The 23,399-nt window shown below is 37.8% G+C and overlaps 1 protein-coding gene across 2 annotated transcripts in view; it reads left to right on the top strand.

Moving 5' to 3' along the window:
- Positions 1 to 5,705: 5,705 nt before the first annotated feature.
- The window catches only part of LOC112053141 (uncharacterized), a 33,327-nt gene continuing 15,633 nt past the window's right edge, over positions 5,706 to 23,399 (top strand). Inside the window, exon 1 of one of the 2 annotated variants that reach the window (XM_052889024.1) lies at positions 5,706 to 5,867. In XM_052889024.1, coding sequence (XP_052744984.1) covers positions 5,802 to 5,867 — 66 coding nt within the window. In that variant the 5' untranslated portion in view covers positions 5,706 to 5,801. Of the gene's footprint in view, positions 5,868 to 6,132; positions 6,273 to 23,399 lie in introns of those variants that run through there. The other variant, XM_052889025.1, reaches the window with a different exon arrangement.

Genomic DNA, 23,399 nt, shown 5'->3' with positions numbered 1-23,399 from the left:
GGATAAAATCAAATATTTCCTTATTAAACTATTAGTGTAGACAAAGCGTTTGATTATTCAAGATTTTAAAAACTTTTATGTACCTATACTAAAGAAACAAGAGTCGTAAGTATTAGGGTATATGAACACTTATCCGAGTGGATATGCCATTTGCCTTTGATTTCTAGAGCGTCCGGTCCGGGGCTTGCACCTCGTATTCAGATATGTGCATTTTATGAATTAAATATTTTTTTATTTAAACACTTTATTAACACAATATAACAAAAAATAAGAAGTAGGATAAAATATCACGTGTTTCAAACAGTAAAGGAAAAACATCGTGAGGAAACCTTCATACCTGAGTATTTTTTTTAACTTGTGTGAAGCCTACGAATCTGCATTAGCTCAGCGTGGTGGTGGCAGCTATTGCCTTAAACTTTTCCATTCTGAGAGGAAACTCGTGCTCAATAGTGAGCCGAATATGGGTTTTTAATGATGATGGTGATATAAAAAAGAAAAGTATTTGCTATTTAACGTTTAATGTTATTGTAAACACGCATTTTTTTCAGTAATTTGAAATTTATTTAGGTAACATTGAAACTGTTAAATATTTATGTTAACTGTGCACGCAAGCTTTTTGCGTAATGTTCACAATAATTTTGACGAATAATTAAAATTTGCTCGTTTGATCTTTTATTAATTACTACAATTATTAGAAGACCCAAGTAATGAATGATGTTATCTTGTCCTAATGTATAATGTATAATAAATCTGTAGAGAGGTCAATTCTGTACATGAAATAGACTTCCAAAATAACTATCAGGGGTGATTAGTGGCCGATACTGATACCAAAAATGTATGTCTGTCTGTTACCAGGCAGACAGACAGACATGGCAGGTTATAGTATACTTTTCATCACGCTACAATCAATAGGAACAGAGCAGTGAAAGGAAATAAATGATTTTAAACTTATTTCGTGGTTGTTCATTATGAATGTTATTTAAACGGGTACATACCACGATAAAACGACGAGATTTTTATTGTCGATATTTCGACCCAGTTGCATGGATCGTGGTCACGACGGGACTGAAGTTGCGAGATGAGAAGTGAAGTCAGCTGTTAGGGGCAGAATCGATCTACCCTCTTTCTTGTTCTTTTTCTTTTTTCAACGACCTCGCGTTTTTGGCTGTTTAGGCAAACCACACTCACGACATCGCTTTTGTTATTATGCGTATCACGGCGCCCTCTTGGTTTGCACAATTCTACCACCGGGTTCCACTCGCTGGCTAGTTTGAAACCATCTTCCCGATTGAAATTTTTGTAATTTCGAATTTCAATGACTTCTCGAACTACTCGGGGTATATAGTGGCGGTCCGTGGAAATAATGCTTGGATTATGGATCTCAATCCAATGTTTAGTTCCCAGTTGTAGAATGTGATCAGCTATCACAGACTTTTGCGGGTCGTCGTTTTTTATCGCTCTTATATGTTCCGTTACACGGGTTGACATTGAAGGGCATGAGTGCATGATAAGCTTTGATGTCGAATCCCTATTTACCAACGTACCAATTCACGACTTTATGGAGGTACTTAAAATAAAGTTACAAGAAAACAACATCCCGGAGGAGTATGTCACCTTAACAGAGCATTGTTTGGAATCTAGCTTTTTCCTTTATAAAGGTGAATACTACCTTCAGATTGATGGGGTGGCAATGGGTAGCCCAGTTGCCCCAGTAGTTGCCAACTTATGGATGGAGTATTTTGAAGAGCTCGCCACCTCATCTATACCCATACAAGTTAGGTTTTGGAAAAGGTACGTGGATGACGTTTTTGCTGTCATGCAGGGCGGTGAAAAAGAGCGGCGTTTAAATAACATTCATAGTGAAAGGAAATGTTGGGAAAACGGGAGAAGTTACTCAATAACTCAAGGGTAGGGGTAGGGTAAGGGTAGGGTAGCGTTAGGGTAGGGGTAGGGTAGGGATAGATTTCACGCGGACGAAGTCGCGGGCGTCCGCTATGTTTGGAGTATCTCTGCGTGATCGAATCAGAAATAAGAAGATCCGCAGAAGAACCAAAATGACCGACATAGCTCAGCGAGTCGTAAAGCTGTGTTAATTATTAAAAAGTGTTAATGGGCGGCGCACATAGTTCTAGGATCAAATGGCCGTTGGGGTCCCAAAGTGCTGGAATGGCGCTCCCGCACAAACCAGGTGAACTGACGACACCAAGTCAAGCGAGTTTCAGGGATTCACAACAGGGGTGATGTTTGGAGGGTAGGCTGCAGGCAGACTGCAGGCCATAGGCCTTTTGTAGGGATACAAAAGGCCTATGTTCTGCAGTGGACATCCATCGACTGAGTAGTGAAGTAATAAGTTATCGGAAGAATGAAGTTGAAGTAATAAGTCTCGTTGATCCAATGGTGCATATGTAGCTTCGGATCACTAGATCCTGGGTTCGAATCGTGAGTCTGGTCAGGAAATACCTTCTGAGCTTTTCTTGCTTCTTAGATGTTTTCAGCAAAAAATCTCAGCTCGGAATTGGAAAATTGGTGGAGTTATGTTATGTTTCGGAGAGCACGTTAAACCGTCAATCTTGGTCATTATTGTTATCATCTGATCATCATCATCATTATGGATGGACTTCAACCAACCATCCAGCTGCAACCAGCTTGATGTCCTCGTTCCACCTAGTCCACCTCTGATAACGGCAGTTATTTTAATATTATCACCCTACCCGCCAACGTGCATTGGTCTTGCATGGTGGGTCTAAGCTCCACATTCCCAGTCCTGTAAATCATAATTGTCAGTTTTTCACAAATCGCGGAAACCATCGATTTTTGCGTAATAAAAAGCAGCCTATACGTTGCTCAATAACCTCAATCATCATCATCAATCAAATTGTAATAAACAATCGGTATAACATCGTCAGACAAAAAAAAATTAAAAGTTTGTTTGTGTTTTTGTTTCGTATAATAAAGAGTTTTTTTATTTTTTTATTCTTTACAAGTTAGCCCTTGACTACAATCTCACCTGATGGTAAGTGATGATGCAATCTAAGATGGAAGCGGGCTAACTTGTTAGGAGGAGGATGAAAATCCACACCCCTTTTGGATTCTACACGGCATCGTACCGGAACGCTAAATCGCTTGGCGGTACTTCTTTGCCGGTAGGGTGGTAACTAGCCACGGCTGAAGCCTCCCACCAGCCAGACCTGGACAAATTAAGAAAGTCTCAATCTGCCCAGACGGGGATCGAACCCAGGACCTCCGTCTTGTAAATCCACCGCGCATACCACTGCGCCACGGAGGCCGTCAAGACTAGTTATTTATATCCATTTTATTTATATGTTATCTATGATGATGATGATGATTATGATGACTTTAGTTATTAACAAGTACATATTATAATCTGTGGCCACATTTCAATTTGGGTCAAGTTACTAAGACTGTAAATCCGCCTGACCCACATACAATGGTTGCCTGCCATGGCGGTGTAATACAAGAAGGCGTGAAAGAGCTGATTGAGTTTCTTCCATTTTCCTTTTATTTACTTTCTTTTATCTTACTAGCTTTGAAGTTAAAGGACTTTTAAAACTCGTGTCTATTTATTTATTTAATTTTTTGAATCAAGTTGGTTTAATCTATAAAAAAATATGAGTGTTCTTTAAAAACCCTACTAATATTATAAACGCAATAGTTTGTATGGAAGTTCTTTACTCTTCAACCAACGCTACTATAGAAGCGATTTGGCTGAAATTTGGAATGGAAATAGATTTTACTCTGGATTAACACATAGGCTACTTTTCATCCCGGAGAAATCCATGGATTTGTTAGAAACTGAATTCCACGCGGACGAAGTCGCGGGTGTCCGCTAGTCCGCTATGAAGTACAAAGAATTTTTGTCTTAAGCAAAAGTAATTTGTACTTTGTAAACAAGGCTCCTCTAATTTCTAAGCGATCTAACGAAAATTCAGTTAAGAGTAAGATCCCAGAGCCATCTAAGACAGATAACAAAGATCAAACTTTTTAGTAGCGTCTTATGTGCTTTGAATACCTGCGTCTTTGTGCAGACTTGTTCTGTCATACCAAGTAAAAAGGTAACTAAGTAAAAAAGTGTTAAATTTTAGAAGAATATTATTCTGAAACTGAATCAAAAGTGTCAGACCCATTTCATTGACCAGAACTTTCGTCAGACACTTTAAGATTACACTAAAAAAAACCCTTACGGCAAATGTTACGCGATTACCCGATGCCGAAACCGATTTAGATAGTTATTCTTTTGTTTAAAGATATACTAGTGTGGGTCCCATTGTCATCATGTCAGAACCTGATGCTGGGATTCTGTAGAAATCAAGGGGAACTTTTAAAAACCGTCGTTAATTTTAAAGCAATACAATGTAATGAAGGTCTGGAGTAGATCTGATGATGCAGCTGAAACACAGATGAGGGAACTCCTTAACGGTTTGTTTAATATAAAAAACGTACTCGGAGAACGATAATTGCATACAAATTTCGTTATGAATTAATTAATTAGATAAATGTTATCAGTAAGATTTTTTCATCGTACCTACTTACGATTGTGCGATCATCTTACATTGTGTTTTTAACGTAATTATAAAAATACATACGCGTCAAATTGAGGTTAGTGATTTAATGTACGTAAAAGGAAGACCTCTCATACTGAGAGGAGGCTCGAGCTTAGCAGTGAGCCGAATATGGGTAGAGAATGATGAAAAGGAAGACAATTATGTAATTTCGTTGAAAAAAAAACAATGCTAGATTATCACAAAAAAAAAACACGAGGTCTATCAAACGAACAAAGAATTTTCTTTCGAAAATTCGTTAATAAATGACGAAGTCATGAAGTTACAAACAAAAAAAACATACTTGTAGAATTGGGAACCTCCTTTTTTGAAGTCGGTTTAAAATCACTGCCACTTGATGTTAATTGATTGCAAAAACGCAAATACAATTACAAACTAAAAAGTGGCTCATGTTTTGAATCGTATACCGAAATCTATAATCGGATAGTTGACTCCTATCGAATATAATCAATATTAATTTCGTATAGTACATGGAATAAGGGTCCGAAATATATCTATATTAATTAAGGATTTCAAACGTCAAAAACGTCGTCATCAAATCTGTGACGTCACAATGTTACTTGATGTACTAAACGTCAAACTAATAAATTGCTAACTGATATTTTGTCAAACGCTCCGTTTTAAAAAAAATTGTTAACATCAAACAGTTGATATAATATAGACCATCATAGCCAACAACGTTTTAGCTCGTATTGTCAAATAAATATTTAAAACTGAAATTTTTGAATAGGTAATCACGTCTGAAAAAAATATGTTATATTTTTTTCAATGTAGTAAAACAATAATGCTTAATTTAAGGCCATTTAAAAGAAGTGTCAACTGTACAAAAAAACAAAAAGTGTTACATAATTAGGTACATGAATAGCCATCCTCATAAACTTGATGGTTTTGTGAGGATAGCGAGTTCACCATTATGTTAAGTTATTATATCAAATAAAATTACCTACACACAATTAGGCACCATATTATAATGGCTAGTCTTGTTATAGATTTGACAGGACCTTATCAATTTATTTCAAAGACATATTACGTGTTATTAGACGCAGACTAGAAACTATCATACATTAGGTCCCCACTGTATGTGCATTCATGCGTGCCCATATAAAACTGTATTACTGGAGACGTTGTCGCATTTGCCTTGAGTGCAGCGGGTGTCGTACTGTGAACACACATTGTCAATCAGTGAAGCACTTAGTGCTAGTGCAGTGTTGGACTATCAATATGAGGGGATACGTTTTAGCGGCTCTTGTTTTGGGTATAGTGGCGGCGAATGAAATTGACAATGAGGTGAGCTTTTTGACGTTTTGTTTTTTTTTTTTAAATTTAGGCAAAGGTCGGTGAATGTAAAGCCTGTAAAGTCATGCTATATGAAGTGATTTTTAATTCAGTCAAAGATCGGTGAATGCAAAACCCTTTTAACGGAATCTGTTAGAATCGTGTTTTAAGCTTGAGTTATTTATATTATTACTAAAGCTATTTACTTAATAAACTGCAACGTAATACCTACATAGAAATAAATAGTGAATAAATATATTTAGACTTCACATATCAATTCAATATTAATATCAATCTATTAAGCCTTACAGCATAGTTTGTGTTATGGTTAGCTGATTTATTTTTATCAATATGAGGGGATACGTTTTAGCGGCTCTTGTTTTAGGTATAGTGGCGGCGAATGAAATTGACAATGAGGTGAGCTTTTTTGACGTTTTGTTATTTTTTTTAATTTAGGCAAAGATCGGTGAATGTAAAGTCTGACGTGTTTTATGAAGTGATTTCCAATTCAGCCAAAGATCGCTGAACATACAGCCATTTTTAACGGAAGTAGTTAAAGTCGTTTAAGCTTGAGTTATTTATATTATCATATCACTATTTAGCCTCACAACAGGCTAAATAGTGATTTGCGTATAGTCTAAATATATTTATTCACTATTTTTATCTATGAAGATATCATGTTGTATTGTATTAAGAAATTAGCATTAGTAATAGTTTGTGTTTTGGTTAGCCGATTTAATTTTATCAATGTTTTAAAATATTGCAAAAAGATTATATTGCTTAGGTACATATGTTTAAGTAAGTATACTCTAGAAAAAATATTATATAAAATATTTTAAGCTAACAAACCCCATGTGGATTCACCCCCGTAGTTTCAATACCCGTAGGAGTACGTGGTTTAAATATAGTTTTTTTTTACTTACTGATAATTTAGCTTTGCATTGGTGAAAAAGTTTTCTAAATTGGTCTAGTAGTTTCAGAGCAATAAAAACAAGCAAACAAACAAATAATCGAAAGTTTCCTCTTTAAGATACGAGTATTATAATGATACATAGATAAATAAATACTATTTAATTTGGGTATTGTCTAACACCTATCATCATCATCATCATCATATCAGCCGATGAACGTCCACTGCAGGACATAGGCCTTTTGTAGGGACTTCCAAACATCACGATACTGAGCCGTCTGCATCCAGCGATCCCTCAATAGATCAAGTTAGGATAATTTGTAGGGGTACAAAAATTAACATAGAGCTAAAAATTGTTATAAATTAGTCTCCATTATAAATGAAAATGTAAGAAATACCCATAGATATTGTACAAGCATAAAAATTTATGCAAAATTGCAAGTATGGTAAGTTAGGCTACTTTTTATCCCGAAAAATCCGTGGTTTCCCTAGATTTGCGAAAACCGATGATTTTGATGATATGAATGTTTGTTACTCTTTCACGCCTCGACTACTCAACCAAATTAGCTGAAATTTAGTATTAAGATATATTATAACCTGGATTTACACGCCTATATGTAAATCCAGGTTATAATACTTTTTATCCCGGAAAAATCCATGATTCCCGAGGGATTTGTGAAAAACTAAATTCCACGCGGACGAATAAGTAAATGTAAAGTATGAAATAAGTGGCCGGATTTCTCCTTTTTTTATAAAGAACTCATAAAAATATAAAAGTATCATAACGATATTAAACAATACATATTTAACAACTATTTATTACTTCGGAAGTAATTATTACACATGACAATAGTACATAAATCGTCAACAAATCGCAACACGGCTGTAATGCACAAACTTGTACATTTCCAATGTGAAAATAACGTTGCAAAAGAAAACAATAATTCATTAACAACGCATGCCTGAGCACAATTACAATTTCTTGGATTTCTTTTCTATTCAATGCAAAAAATATATCATCAAGATGTACTGTGATATACACGGAAATTATTTTTTTATTCAACGACTAGTGGACGCCTGTGGAGTTGTCTACATTGAAATTTTTTTTTTAACTAACTGACGCCGCGCGGTTTCATCCGCGTGGTTCTCGTTCCCGTATGATTACGACGATAATTTGGCTATCTAACACTGAAAGAATTTTTCAAATCGGACCAGTAGTTCCTGAGATTAGCGCGTTTAAACAAACAAACTCTTCAGCTTTATATATTAGTATAGATTACTACCGGCAATGGCGTATCGCTAAGCGATTTAGCTTTCTGGTACTAAACAAAAGGGATGTGTTGTGTGGAAATCGAAGGGGGTGTGGATTTACCCTTCAATCTCAGATTGCATCATCATTTATCATCAGGTGAAATTGTTGTCAAGGACTAACTTTTTTAAAAATTTTTTTTTTACTTACGCTCGATTTCAATAACTCAAAGCCGAAAGCCTGATCAAGTCATCTCAGATATGCAGGTCTAATGCCATTTTCTGAAATGACCACGTTTATGTTAATTTTATATTCACTTTGCCCTTCAAAAACCCGCTCGGACTTATGTTAATCTCTCCTGGCCAAATTTGTTTTTAATTGTATATTTAATTGTGCATTTCACACTAAGTGATATAGTAGGTATATTAAGATTTATTTAGTCTTTTTCAAGTACGTTTGGTGCTACTGAAAAGTGTAGAGACTATTGAAAAATATTTTAAGATCGAAGCAACTTTTGATGTTTAATAAAAGTTGTTTACCTATTTATAAATACCTAAGAGGTTAGGGACCTATCTCATGCTCAAATACACGAAAATGGCGACCGTAAGGCGAGGTTAGTCTCACAGGAGACGCCCTTAGAGGGTCGTTTTGAACCCCCACGTCCTTCAGCGCTCACTAAAAATAGTCAAATCCCTCAGCGATGCTACATACCCTCTTAAGAAGCTTACAGCAAATTTACAAACAATAGCACTGCATGTTAAAATGGTAATATACCTCGACATTGTGAGTCTAAGTTATATCTCTGACTATCTAAGTATAGTTTCGTATTATAAATAGATATATAAAGATAAATTCGGAGCGCACACAATCTAGTTACAAAATATTGTTTATAGAATACCTAGCGAACTTCGTCCGCGTGGAATTCAGTTTTTCACAAATCCCGCTGGAATTATGTACTTTTCCGGGATGAAAAGTAGCATATGTATTAATCCAGAGTAGAATCTATTTTCATTCCAAATTTCAGCCAAATCGCTTCAGTAGCCGCAGCGTAAAAGAGGAACAAACATACTTACACACTTAAACACAAACTTTCGCCTTTATAATATTAGTGTGTGCTACAGAAAAAAAAATGTTCACTGCATTGGCGACCGCAATATTAAATATAATACGGTTTTAGATGTAGATAATACTGTTCGCGAGCCTTTTCAAAGTTATGTCATAATAATTATTATTAAAATACTTAAGATATTCCCGTAACAAAGTTAAAAGGTCAAATTGTAAGCACAAGATGTACTTATACTATACCAAGTTATTTCCCTTGTTGCTCGCACACTGGTACGTCAGCCGCAATAGAATCATATATTGTTTAACTGAGCTTGATTATTTTTCTCTCATTTATTTAATAGTCCTCCTTTTTTTAAATTTTTAACAATGTTGATGAAAAAATAAAATACAAAACACTATTAAAAATTTATATAAAAAAATTCAACCCTCCCGCTGCGGGACGTTTGAGTGCCCAAGCAACCAGTCAGGGCTCCAGAGAAAGGAATCACTGCCTTTCACTTAATTGTTGGATCAAGAGTCGGATACAGGACTGTTGATCCAACAGTTAAGTGAAAGCTTCTTAAGGTGTTGGTCGTAGCTGGAGCACGTTTTTGGTCGGAATGTCACGTCATGTCTGTGTGCTGACTTATCCTAGCGCCTCCATGAACAAGCTTGGAATCCACGTCAGAGTATGTTGGACCTCCTTTCCGGCAAACACAGAGAGACTCAGTGCCGAACAGCTATTCAGTAACTATGTTTTGTATAACTCGCAAGTGCGAGCTTCGAATTCACCTCAATCTCTCTCTGTCTAACACAGTACTATAGACAGAGAGCGATAGATACGAGTTCGAAGCTCACAAGTGATAAAACATCGTTGTAGATTCTCAAAATTAAATTTGTCAGCCATCACCGAACAATCTCCATCGTGCCTCCTCCATCTACTCGACACTGGCGAGATAAACAGTGCCCAGTTGGCACAAATGAAAGCCATAAAGAAGAATTGAATTGAATTGAACATCGTTACAGAATAGTCTCCCAGAGGTTGATTTTATGCGAGTAAAGAGTTCTCTGCAGTAATGAACTTGGCCTGATTGTTGGCCTGAATATTTTCATGAGGTTTTTTGTGTTAAAGCCGTGTACTGCTGCGGCAGGTGAGACAGTCTGCGAACACTACTGGGTTACATATTAAAATTCTACTACAACGATGGGTCTGTTTCAACAGAAATTTTCCTAAATGTACAAAAGTTTAGAATATTTCTCGTGTTATTAATTCACTTGAGTACTACTTGTGGTACTTAAGAGTAATAATAATGTATATTTGATGTAATTGTAAAGGTGACCGTACATGTATTGTTTATGCGGTGCAATGCTTCACGGAATACGAAAAATGCGCTTGTTATTGTTTTGTTGTTAATATTTATAAAGTATGTTACTTTATAATTATAATTCTAAAGTAACATACTTCATTAATTATAAACTAACATACGTCAAAGTTAGTGAATTGTCTGGCTGCTTTTTACTGTCTAGTGTAAAAGCATTTTTTTATTTGATTTATGTCTTCTTCTTGGCAAGTGTGTCTTCTAGGCAAGTCAAGTAATTAAGCTAGTCAGTGTCATAATAAATTTAAATAGTTTAAACAAAAAACTAAAAAACGCTAGTAATGACGTTTCTTAGATTTCATCCTAATCGAAGACCGGGAAGAGGGTCAAATTAAGATTCCTAGATTTGATTTTCTTACATACATACTCGTAGTTAAAAATGTAGTTAATAGAAGCGTGTTAAAAATAACTCAATTTGCTGATTGCTTATAGCAATAAGGTTGCCTTTACTTGCCAATTTTTAATTATTTATTTATAATATGTACGTATATATGGTATGGACATGTAATGCGTAGGGAGGAAAGTCATATTACTAGAAAAATGTTGAATGTGCAAGTGGAAGGACATAAGAGGAGAGGAAGGCCAAAGAAGAGATGGTTGGATTGTGTGAAAGAGGACATGTGTGTAAAAGGAGTGGATGATGAGTTGACGAGTAATAGAGACGAATGGAAAAGATTGACATATTTTCCCGATCCCGATTGACATATTTTCCCGATAAGTGGGTTACGGGTAAGGAGATGATGATGATGTACGTATATATATCATTTTTTTTAAATTTGCGTGCGCTAAAATTCTTCTGCTTCTTCTCAGTACGGTTTGCTGTCCGAACTGGTGGTAGTTTTTGACAAGTTTTAAAAGTGCTTGTAATGAAGCCTTATTCAAATAAATAGGTATTTAGATATCCATTTTTATGGACAGTGAACAATCAACATTACAAACGTTGTGTCTGTTTTATTTAAACCCATGAATGAATAACGATTGTTGAATTATTCGTTTGCTCCTTTTAATACGTTTTTTCATTAGTAGAGACAAAGAGGGTACAGCAGGGTATGTAAATGTGCTTAAACCGACCCTTTGTGGAAAGGTCTCGTAATTATTCTTATGTAGAACACAAATGCTTCAATACTCTCAACGAATTTAATTACGACTATTTTTTTTTTGTTTCATACACTTATATCATAGATTTATAACACATAGATAGTGTGCAGTCGCTGGATTCGTAAGCAAGTTTTATGTGCCCCGAAATGGGAGCCCTTGAAACATCTCTGTGCTACGATAAGTACGCTTGTGTGCGTGTCGGCGAGAATAATTGGCTTAGCTCTTATGGTGGACACTCTCGGTCAAGTAAGCTCACATTTATTTATTAAGCTCGTGGATTCTAGATGGCGCTGGCATCCTTTATGCCACGCTAACGTTTGTTGTTACAAATGGTATTAGTAAAATCATATTGCGATTAAATGTATATGTCGTAAAAATCGTAGAGTCATTAATAAAAATATGGACAGAACCGCTGACCTAACCTTAATCATCGGCTCTGCCAATTACAATAGGTATGCTATGCTTAACCTCACTAATCGCTTACACAATACTACTCTTAATTTTACTATTTTACCCTGGTAGTTGTGGTAGAGGAAGTACATCGAGCAAGTCCCAGGACTTGTGACCATTGGGTGTGGTTTAAAGGCGCCTTTTAATACTAGTAAACACTCACCAACCCTGCCCGACGTGCTCTCCATGCCCACAGTAAACAATTTAAGATCAATAATTACTTCATCACGAAACATTATCGAACAAAATCACTAACGCGACAAGCAGCATGACGCCTCAAGCTGCTCAACAAAGAATTGAACCAATTAATAGCCCAAGTCACTAATTACTTTCCTTTTCTTAATAACACTACTTAACACTTCACTATTTCACTATACTTAACAAGTAGATTGTAGAAGACGATTATTCCATCTTAAAAACGCGATTAGAACTGAATTACTAAATCAGCAGACTATGGAGACAGACGGAGGCAGGATGCCTCACTAGAGTGAATACACAGTGACGGTACACGCGTACGCGCCATTTGGGACGCGATGCCATTGGATGAGAGTTACGTGATTATTTCCTATTGGTCGATCGCCGCCACGTTCGTTATGGTGGTAACGTTTTACAATCTTAATTACTTCAAGAGTAAATAATCAAAACCTAATTACATGAAAACTTGATTCTAAATTTATTAAATTAATTAACGTAGATTTTGCTGACCATTACGACAGCAAAATCTCAACACAGAACCTAAAGAGTTTCTTTTCTACTGCTGTCAACTGTCATCATTACTTGAGAGACCAATTATTAATCAAATCAAAACGGAACAGTATTTTGACTGCAAAATGATCAGACCACTAGATAACAAGTCGATTCGAAATAACCACAGAGCAAACATGACAACTATTAGGTCTGAGGCCATAGAGCCCTCAGTGAGCCAAGCTTCCCCGGCGACACGGCCATACTGACGTGCGGTGCGTGCTCTGCAGCGCCTTCAGTTCTTTTCTGTAAATAAAAAAAAAAAAATCTGAAGCTAGGTACTTTCACAATTAACCTAGGCTTTGTTTGAATCTAGAAACTTGTGTTTTTCGAATAGTTAGTTACCTTAAACAAGGCTGAACTTTAGTATCTAAAATTAAAATGTTTAGTTATCTTGGCTGAACGTGACAAGGCTGAACTATAAGACGTGTGACAACACAAACTTGCTATGAATGTTGAGAAAGAGAATATTTATAAGTTTATTTCATATTGACGCTTGCTACACGCGACAACAGCTAATGATTCAAATGTACACTGCTCGCTCCACGCGACAACAGGTAATTATAATTTATATTGACACTGCTCGCTCCACGCGACAACAGATAAATATTATAATTATAAAATAAGTAAGTATGTTGTGTTTTAAGTGTACACGTAGACACTGCTCATAATTTTCATATGAATACAGTTATAACGTGGTGTGTAGTATAGGTAGGGAATCAGGTGAGATAGATCCACGTCGAAGGCTCTAGGGGAGTTTGGGAAGGTCGATGCTGTGGTGCTAAGCGGTTATCTAGCGCCGTGGTCCACAGGGGATAGACAAGGTTGGTCGTTATACAAGGCACCTCAGGCCAACGACATCTTTTGGTGGTCGCTGGTCGGCTCCATACGCCAACGACATATTTTTAGTGCCACATGGCATCTTTTGGTGGTCGCTGGTCGGCTCCATACGCCAACGACATCTTTTGAGTGCCACATGGCATCTTTTATTAGTTATAAACGACTCCACGCCGCCAATAAGTAAAATTATAAGTATTCTCATTACTCTTTCTTTTAAAGTGTTTGTGATGATGTTTGTGTAAATGTTAAAATAATTGAAACTATATTCACCGGGAATAAATAGTCGACGCAGTGGTCGATGTAGTAGACGACACAGGCAGCACGCCAGCTCCAGCGGTCGCAATAGCCGCAGGCTGCAACGACTGCAGAAGTAGTAGCGGGCTGTGCGGCTGTAGTGGCGTTAGACGTTTGACACCGTTGATACCAGAGGCGGTACGGCCGCCAGAAGATCACCAGGGCGAGCAGGTCGCCTCAATTGGTTATCTGTGACCCTGCAAGGCCTCCAATGACGACCAGATACCGCTCTTGAGCACTCTGTGTACTTCACTATAAGGATTGCTAAACAAAGGTGAAGCGACGTTTGGTTGTTTTTAATTAAAACCAAGTAGTCTACTTACTAATAGTGGTTTTTTTTTTTTCTACAACCGCCTCGGCCATTCTACTTTGGATGTAAACATGCAGGGCTTCTATATCGATGACCCTACTGTTAAAGTCAACTAGACTAAGAAGTTTAGGTACTACACAATTTTGACTACATACAAGAAGTGTTAACGAAGCTATACCAAAGATTGTATGTACTTCACAGTAAAAAGAGCATTGCAAATAACCAAAGATAGTATTTCGTTACCTGGAGTCACTATGTGTAGTTCGTTGCAATGCCTGTCACAATAACTCTTGGAAGCTTCTGAGGAATTGTCTTCCATCATCAATAATTTATTTTGGGGATGTAAAGAGTCGGACAAGTTCTTAAAGTAAACCCTTGGTACAATCTGAATTAAATGAAAAGTAGGAGACGCAATCTAACTTAGAAAAATGCCGTACGCTACGTAAACGCAATATCTATTTTGAAATTATCGGTAAAAGATTCGCACACTCGGCTCAAACCGTCGCGGTTTTTAACTAAAAGTACTCGACTCGCAAACGCATAACGTTTGCAAATGATAAATCTTAAAAGTAATACAGATTGCAACGTAATGAACATTTCAAATTTTTTTTTTTTTTTTTCTCTTTTTCTTTTTCTTTTTTATTTTTCTCTTTGTCTTTTACGTTATTACATTATTTATTTGGATGCGATATGGCGACACGGGCATCACGGCAACCATTGCCGATTCAACTCAATGACGCATCAATATCAAATTGTCAAAACTATTTTACGGTTTTAAGTCCAACTTAGTTACCACAAGAAAAACTGAGGGTAGTTATCAAATAAAATTAATTTCATCAGGGATTTCACAAATTTCAAATTAAGTTGCACTTTCATTGTCAATGTCAGGATTTGGTACAGATTGACCGGCAGAAAGGGATCGCTGGAGCGATACCACTTCTGATGTCGTAAAAATCGTAGAGTCATTAATAAAAATATGGACAGAACCGCTGACCTAACCTTAATCATCGGCTCTGCCAATTACAATAGGTATGCTATGCTTAACCTCACTAATCGCTTACACAATACTACTCTTAATTTTACTATTTTACCCTGGTAGTTGTGGTAGAGGAAGTACATCGAGCAAGTCCCAGGACTTGTGACCATTGGGTGTGGTTTAAAGGCGCCTTTTAATACTAGTAAACACTCACCAACCCTGCCCGACGTGCTCTCCATGCCCACAGTAAACAATTTAAGATCAATAATTACTTCATCACGAAACATTATCGAACAAAATCACTAACGCGACAAGCAGCATGACGCCTCAAGCTGCTCAACAAAGAATTGAACCAATTAATAGCCCAAGTCACTAATTACTTTCCTTTTCTTAATAACACTACTTAACACTTCACTATTTCACTATACTTAACAAGTAGATTGTAGAAGACGATTATTCCATCTTAAAAACGCGATTAGAACTGAATTACTAAATCAGCAGACTATGGAGACAGACGGAGGCAGGATGCCTCACTAGAGTGAATACACAGTGACGGTACACGCGTACGCGCCATTTGGGACGCGATGTCATTGGATGAGAGTTACGTGATTATTTCCTATTGGTCGATCGCCGCCACGTTCGTTATGGTGGTAACGTTTTACAATCTTAATTACTTCAAGAGTAAATAATCAAAACCTAATTACATGAAAACTTGATTCTAAATTTATTAAATTAATTAACGTAGATTTTGCTGACCATTACGACAGCAAAATCTCAACACAGAACCTAAAGAGTTTCTTTTCTACTGCTGTCAACTGTCATCATTACTTGAGAGACCAATTATTAATCAAATCAAAACGGAACAGTATTTTGACTGCAAAATGATCAGACCACTAGATAACAAGTCGATTCGAAATAACCACAGAGCAAACATGACAACTATTAGGTCTGAGGCCATAGAGCCCTCAGTGAGCCAAGCTTCCCCGGCGACATATAGAATTCGACCTGTTTTATTATAAGTATAGATAGATATAGATAGATACCAAATAAATAGCAGATGAGGGTATATATTCCATATGCCGGATTTCGTACTATCTCATTTAGGTACATTAATTTGTGCTGAAATAAGATTTACCTACATCTGCGCTTTGAAGCGATAATCTGCTTCCGTCGGGCGTCGCGGTATCATCGATTTACACCACATTCCCACTTTCATAGTCTTAATTGATACGACATACCGTTAGCCGTAATGCATAAGCTTCAGCGTATAATATTTGTTTTATATTAACCCTTAAACTAAAGTCACCGACATAGCTCAACGTGTCTCGAAGCTGAAGTGGCAATGGGCGGGGCACATTGTTCGAAGAGCCGATGGCCGTTAGGGTCCCAAGGTGCTGGAATGGTGACCCCGCACTAGAAAGCGCAGTGTTGGTCGACCCCCCACCAGGACGGTAGGACGACATCAAGTGAGTAGCAGGTATTCGCTGGCTTAGTATCGTGATGTTTGGAAGTCCCTACAAAAGGTCTATGTCCTGCAGTGGACGTCCATCTGACATGATGATGATGATGTCGATGAACCCTTCAGCCTAACTTCAGTTCCAAAGATCTTTCGAACATTTCGAATCCGTTTTTTTTATTTTTTACTTGATATTACATTTACTTTAATTGTTGAAAACGGTCGATAGTTTGTGTTCCCCTTCTTGTTCTTTTTCTCAGACTATTACATTATCATCATCATCATCACTTTCACTGCTGAAAAAAGGAAATTTTAAGGACTTCCAAACAACACGCTTTTGAGCCACCTGAATCCAGTGTTTCCATGTAACGCGTTTGATATCGTTAGTATATCTAGTCCACATAGGTAGTCATCCATAGGTAAAGTTAAGTTAAGTAAACGGTTGATATGATACTTAATGAAATGAAAAATATGATTCTATAATATTATGTTTAAAAGAACGAATCTATAGTTACAAAAACGAAGAAATATCAACTTTATGTAGCGTTTGATCGAAATAACAGTTCCTTACTTTTTTTCATTTTATTCCAACAAAACATACATATAATAACAAAAAATGAGCCGTTATGGGACGACTGGTAGATGTGAAACATCGACATTATTTTGTAAATTGACTTAAAAAATAAGTGCATATAGCGTGGCGAGGCGTCGCCACGGCATGCGTCGCCACACCACAAATTTTACGTACGGCTATAGATGTTTCACATCAAAATTGTTGTGTAAAATAAAAACTCGCTTACGCTTATGACTTGAAATTTTTGTCGACTGTAATCACTAGGGCAGAATTTTAATTGCAAACCGCCGCGCGTATAATGTGAATGTCAGCAGGCGTTATGACGATCGGGAAACGTGTTATTAGAACATTCCAGAAAGCGCATTATTTCTAGTACTTTACTATCACAATTTTATAATGATTATTTTTATTCTTTACAAGTTAACCCTTGACTGCAATCTCACCTAAGTAAGTGATGATGCAGTATAAGATGGAACTTGTTAGGAGGAGTATGAAAATCCACACCCCTTTCGGTTTCTACACGACATCGTACAGGAACGCTAAATCGCTTGGCGGTACGTATTTGTCGGGTGATAACTAGCCATGGCCGAAGCCTCCCACCAGCCAGACCTGGACCAATTAAGAAAAAATTAAACGGCCCAGCCGAGGATCGGACCTCAGTCTATATATATATATATATATATAATAATTTAAATAAAAATAATTTGGCTGATGATAATCATGATGAAAACGGTTATCTAGAGTTCCTCTTTGGTTCAGTAGTAAGTCTTTGTGGCTGCAGATCACGAGATTCTGGGTTCTAGATCTTGCATTATTATTGACAAAGTTTCAAACTGACACTGCGCCACGGAGGCCGTCAAAATGATTATTATGTTTAGTAGATGAATATCGTTATAGCAATGCCAAAAAAGCCATGGACATCCCTAAATCACATTTAGTTAATTACGTTCTGTAAAAAATTTACTAAATAAACATACCCTAGTCTACTTGAACAACGGAAATCTATTATTTTAAGCACGTCACATTTACTACTGTATCACTTTCATTTAAGGCAGAACGATGGTTATCATTAACACTGACATAACATACAACACAATATAGCCTCTAGTAATCGATATAAATCGTTAGATGGACCCTCCATATTAAAGAACGCACAATGTTATGTCATTACTTAAAGCCGTGCACGCACATCTTATTATAGTACGCAACGAGCGCATGCTGTGGGTGGACGTGGACTTAAAAAAATATATTACTGTTTTTTCTTGTTTAATCCCTTTATATACGAAACGAAGGCATACTTCGTGATTATTATGGAAATGTAAAAATACAAGCCGCAACACGAATAAAGAGGAAAGGTGCTACTTTCCATGGGTAAGTATTTGTGAAACAAATGACAATTCCGCGACGCTTCGGGGCCATCTAACGATCTACGATCGATGCCTCTAGGCAAACCCTACTAATAAATAATATTTTGTGGAAAAAAAAATAGTAGGATTAATACAGGACTGTAATATTACCATCTTGATAAAATATGGTAAAAAATAGTAGCTATTAGAGTAATTATATTATTTATGCTTATATTATAAAAAAGATAAAGTTAATGAGATTGTAGGGGGTAATCTCAGAATCTACAGAAACTATTATAAAATACTTTTGCCTGTATAAAGCCACTTTATTTGTGAGCGTCACAGGTTATATTTTATTCCCGTATTCCCACGGGAACGAAAACTATGCATGTGAAACCACGTGCGTCGGCTAGCTAGCAATAATATTGTCATCGTAACAAAGCAAACCAGCAGCGTATGGCTTATACTCGTACCCTCGTACCTTGAAAGCGATCAGTAGGACACGGTTTTAATTACAGCCGCTAGGTAGGTTGTGAATCGGGACGGGGAAAGCGCACTGTAGTATTCATTTCAACCGTAACAAATTAGCTTGTCACCAGGCAATCGTTTGTACGTGGCAGTTTTGATTGATGCCTGTGACATGTGCTGTTATTCATCGTTGTTTTAACCGATGAACATCACAAGAAGCAGGCGTTACTTTGCGGAAGTTCATCATGAATATATAATGTAATAACTTATTTGTTTTGCTGTCCTCCGCGGGTTATGCCAATAGTCCACCTCGCTGGACCAAGGCGGATTGAGAAAATTCTCTGGTTTGGCTGGTGGGAGGCTTCGGCCGTGGCTAGTTACCACCCTACCGGCAAAGACGTACCGTCAAGCGATTTAGCGTTCCGGTACGATGCCGTGTAGAAACCGAAAGGTGTGTGGATTTTCATCCTCCTCCTAACAAGTTAGCCCGCTTCCATCTTAGACTGCATCATCACTTACCATCAGGTGAGATTGTAGTAAAAGGCTAACTTGTAAAGAATAAAAAAAAAACAAAAAAAAAAATTTCAACCGTAACAAATTAGCTTGTCACCAGGCAATCGTTTGTACGTGGCAGTTTTGATTGATGCCTGTGACATGTGCTGTTATTCATCGTTTGCTGGTGAAGGTTTTGGCCGTGGCTAGTTACCAGCCTACCGGCAAAGACGTACTGCCAAGTGATTTAGCGTTCCGGTACGATGCCGTGTAGAAACCGAAAGGTGTGTGGATTTTCATCCTCCTCCTAACAAGTAAGCCCGCTTCCATCTTAGACTGCATCATCACTTACCATCAGGTGAGATTGTGGTCAAGGGCTAACTTGTAAAGAATAAAAAAAAAATCAACCGTAACAAATTAGCTTGTCACCAGGCAATCGTTTGTACGTGGCAGTTTTAATTGATGCCTGTGACATGTGCTGTTATTCATCGTTGTTTTAACCGATGAACATCACAAGAAGCAGGCGTTACTTTGCGGAAGTTCATCATGAATATAAAATGACTTTTTTGTTTTGCTGTCCTCCGCGGCTTATGCCAATAGTCCACCTCGCTGGACCAAGGCGGATTGAGAAAATTCTCTGGTTTGGCTGGTGGGAGGCTTCGGCCGAGGCTAGTTACCAGCCTACCGGCAAAGACGTACCGTCAAGCGACTTAGCGTTCCGGTACGATGCCTTGTAGAAACCGAAAGGGGTGTGGATTTTCATCCTCCTCCTAACAAGTTAGCCCGCTTCCATCTTAAACTGCATCATCACTTACCATCAGGTGAGATTGTGGTCAAGGGCTAACTTGTAAAGAATAAAAAAAAAACCGTAACAAATTAGCCTGTCACCAGGCAATCGTTTGTAAGCAGCAGTTTTGATTGATGCCTGTGACATGTGCTGTTATTCATCGTTGTTTTAACCGATGAACATCACAATATTAATAATAGATAGAAGCAAGCGTTACTTTGCGGAAGTTCATGAATCGAGGTGAGAAAAATTCGCTACGAATGGATTTACACGTGAAAATTAGCTTATGAATAGGCAAAGTAGGCATGTTGATGCTCTTCATCGTTGTTTCAACCGATGGATATAACATGACACATAAATTAATATCATCATTATCAACCCGTATTAGGCTCACTGCTCCGCTCGAGTATCCTCTCAGAATGAGAGTGGTTAGGCACTAGTCCAATAGTCCACCACGCCACCACCCAATGTGGATTTGCAGACTTCACACATGTAGAGAATTGAGAAAATTCTCCGTTAAGCAGGTTTCCTCACGATGTTTTCCTTCACAGTTTGAGACACGTGATATTTAATTTCCTAAAATGCACGTAATTGTAAAAGTTGGAGGAGCATGCCCCCGACTATTAAGCTTACTGTTGAGCTCGAGTCTCCTCTCAGATTGAGAGGGGTTAGGCCAATAGTCCGCCTTGCTGGACCAAGGCGGATTGGCAGACTTCACACACGTAGAGAATTGACAAAATTCTCTGGTATGCAGGTTTCCTCACGATGTTTTACTTCACCGATTGAGACACGTGATATTTAATTTCTTAAAATTCACGTAGCCGTAAAAGTTGGACTGGATTCGAACCTACGTCCTCCAGAATCGGAGGAGGTCATATCCACTGGGCTATCACGGCTCTATAAATTAAAGTCAGCCATTGACAGTCAATTGAAGGAGTGTGCCAATTGACGTTTCTGCAGCGCAAACGGCAGCGAAGACGTTTCATAAGTCGAGCCGTCATGCACGCAGGCACCAATACACGATCAGTTGTAGTCGTGGGTGCTGCAGAAACGTGAGAATAATTGATCGTCAATGGCGTTCATATGCACACAACAAATTAGAGTAACACCAATTTAATTATACCAAAACATTTACAACATAATTGCTGTATGATTCAGTAAAGCATTTATTCAATTTGTGTAATTATTTTAAGTGCTCTTATATTGGATCGTGTTATTACATCGTAAATTGGTGGTAGTACGATTAATTACTTTGAAATGTGTAAATTTATATGAAAACACGAATTCATGTAAGTGATTAACCAATTTACATAAATACCTCAACAACAGAAATTTAAATAATACAAAAGGTCAAAGTGCATTAAGACAATTTTTTTAATAATTAAGAAAGAAAGAAGGAAAAATAATTTTATTTGGTCTGTAAAAACCTATAACTAAGCTGTATAATTACTTTTTTCTACTCTCATTCTGAAAGAGACTCGAGCTCAGCAGTGAGCCGAATATGGATTGATAATGATGATGATGATGTAACACACGCCTTTATCTATCCTTGCATTTTAAAATAAGTAATCGTAGTGGTAAGACTGTCGATATCGACGAGATATTGCAACTTGCACTCTGCACTTCACTAGTAAGCTACTTCATGATAATTATCAATGAATAAGTCATAATATAAATATGCGATATAAGGGACACAATTTAAGATCTATTTACAAAAGAAATATTTTTTACATCGAAAATATTCATTTTATGTTCCTTAGACTTTTAAATTAATTTTCCTTAAAGAATAACCCTAGAGTTATGGGAAATACTCCCGAGTACCCTGTATTTATAACCCGGATAAATCCATGGTTCCCGCGGGATTTTTGAAAAAATGAATTTCACGCCCAGTAAGTCGCTGGGGTGTGCTTGTTTTTTTGATAAATGAAGATAAAATAGAAGGTCCATCAATTAAACTAAACGTGGGAATATTTTTAACCTATCATCATCATCATCATCATATCAGCCGATGGACGTCCACTGCAGGACATAGGCCTTTTGTAGGGACTTCCAAACATCACGATACTGAGCCATCTGCATCCAGCGAATCCCTGCGACTCGCTTGATGTCGTCAGTCCACCTGGTGGGGGGTCGGCCAACACTGCGCTTACTAGTGCGGGGTCGCCATTCCAGCACTTTGGGACCCCAACGTCCATCGGCTCTTCGAACTATGTGCCCCGCCCATTGCCACTTCAGCTTCGCAACTCGTTGAGCTATGTCGGTGACTTTGGTTCTTCTGCGGATCTCCTCATTTCTGATTCGATCACGCAGAGATACTCCTAACATAGCTCGTTCCATCGCCCGCTGTGTGGCTCTGAGCCTTCTTATGAGGCCCATAGTTAGCGACCAAGTCTCGGAACCATAGGTCATCACTGGCAACACGCACTGTTCGAAGACTTTTGTCTTCAGGCACTGAGGAATTTCGGACGAAAAGATGTCGCGAAGTTTCCCGAATGCAGCCCAGCCGAGTTGGATTCGACGGTTCACCTCTTTCTCGAAATTGGACCTACCTAACTGGATCATATGTCCTAGGTATATGTATTCGTCTACAATTTCGAGTGCAGCGTTCTCAACTATAACTGGGTGGAGCGATACATGAGCATTACACATTATTTTTGTTTTGCCCATGTTCATTTTCAGGCCCACCTGTTGAGAAACGCTGCTGAGGTCATTGAGCATGGTACTAAGGTCATCCAGAGTCTGTGCCATGATGACTACATCGTCCGCGAACCGCAGTTGAGTGATGTACTCGCCATTGATGTTGATGCCAAGTCCGCCCCAGTCCAGAAGCTTAAAGACGTCTTCCAATGCGGCGGTAAATAGCTTCGGAGAGATCACATCTCCCTGACGCACTCCTCGCTGCAACTGGATTGGCCTCGTAGTCTGATCCTGAATACGGACTGACATAGTGGCGTTTTCGTACAAGCACTTCAACGCTTGGATATACCTGTAATCAATTCGGCATCTCTGCAATGACCTTAGCACAGCCCAGGTTTCCACCGAATCGAAGGCTTTCTCATAGTCCACAAACGCTAAGCAAAGTGGCTGGTTATACTCGTGAGTCTTCTGTATAACCTGCCGCAGCGTA

The sequence above is a fragment of the Bicyclus anynana genome, chromosome 24, assembly GCF_947172395.1.
Source record: "Bicyclus anynana chromosome 24, ilBicAnyn1.1, whole genome shotgun sequence".
NCBI lineage: Eukaryota > Metazoa > Arthropoda > Insecta > Lepidoptera > Nymphalidae > Bicyclus > Bicyclus anynana.
The sequence above is the reverse complement of the archived record's forward strand: the minus strand, read 5'-3'. Positions and strand labels throughout refer to the sequence as shown.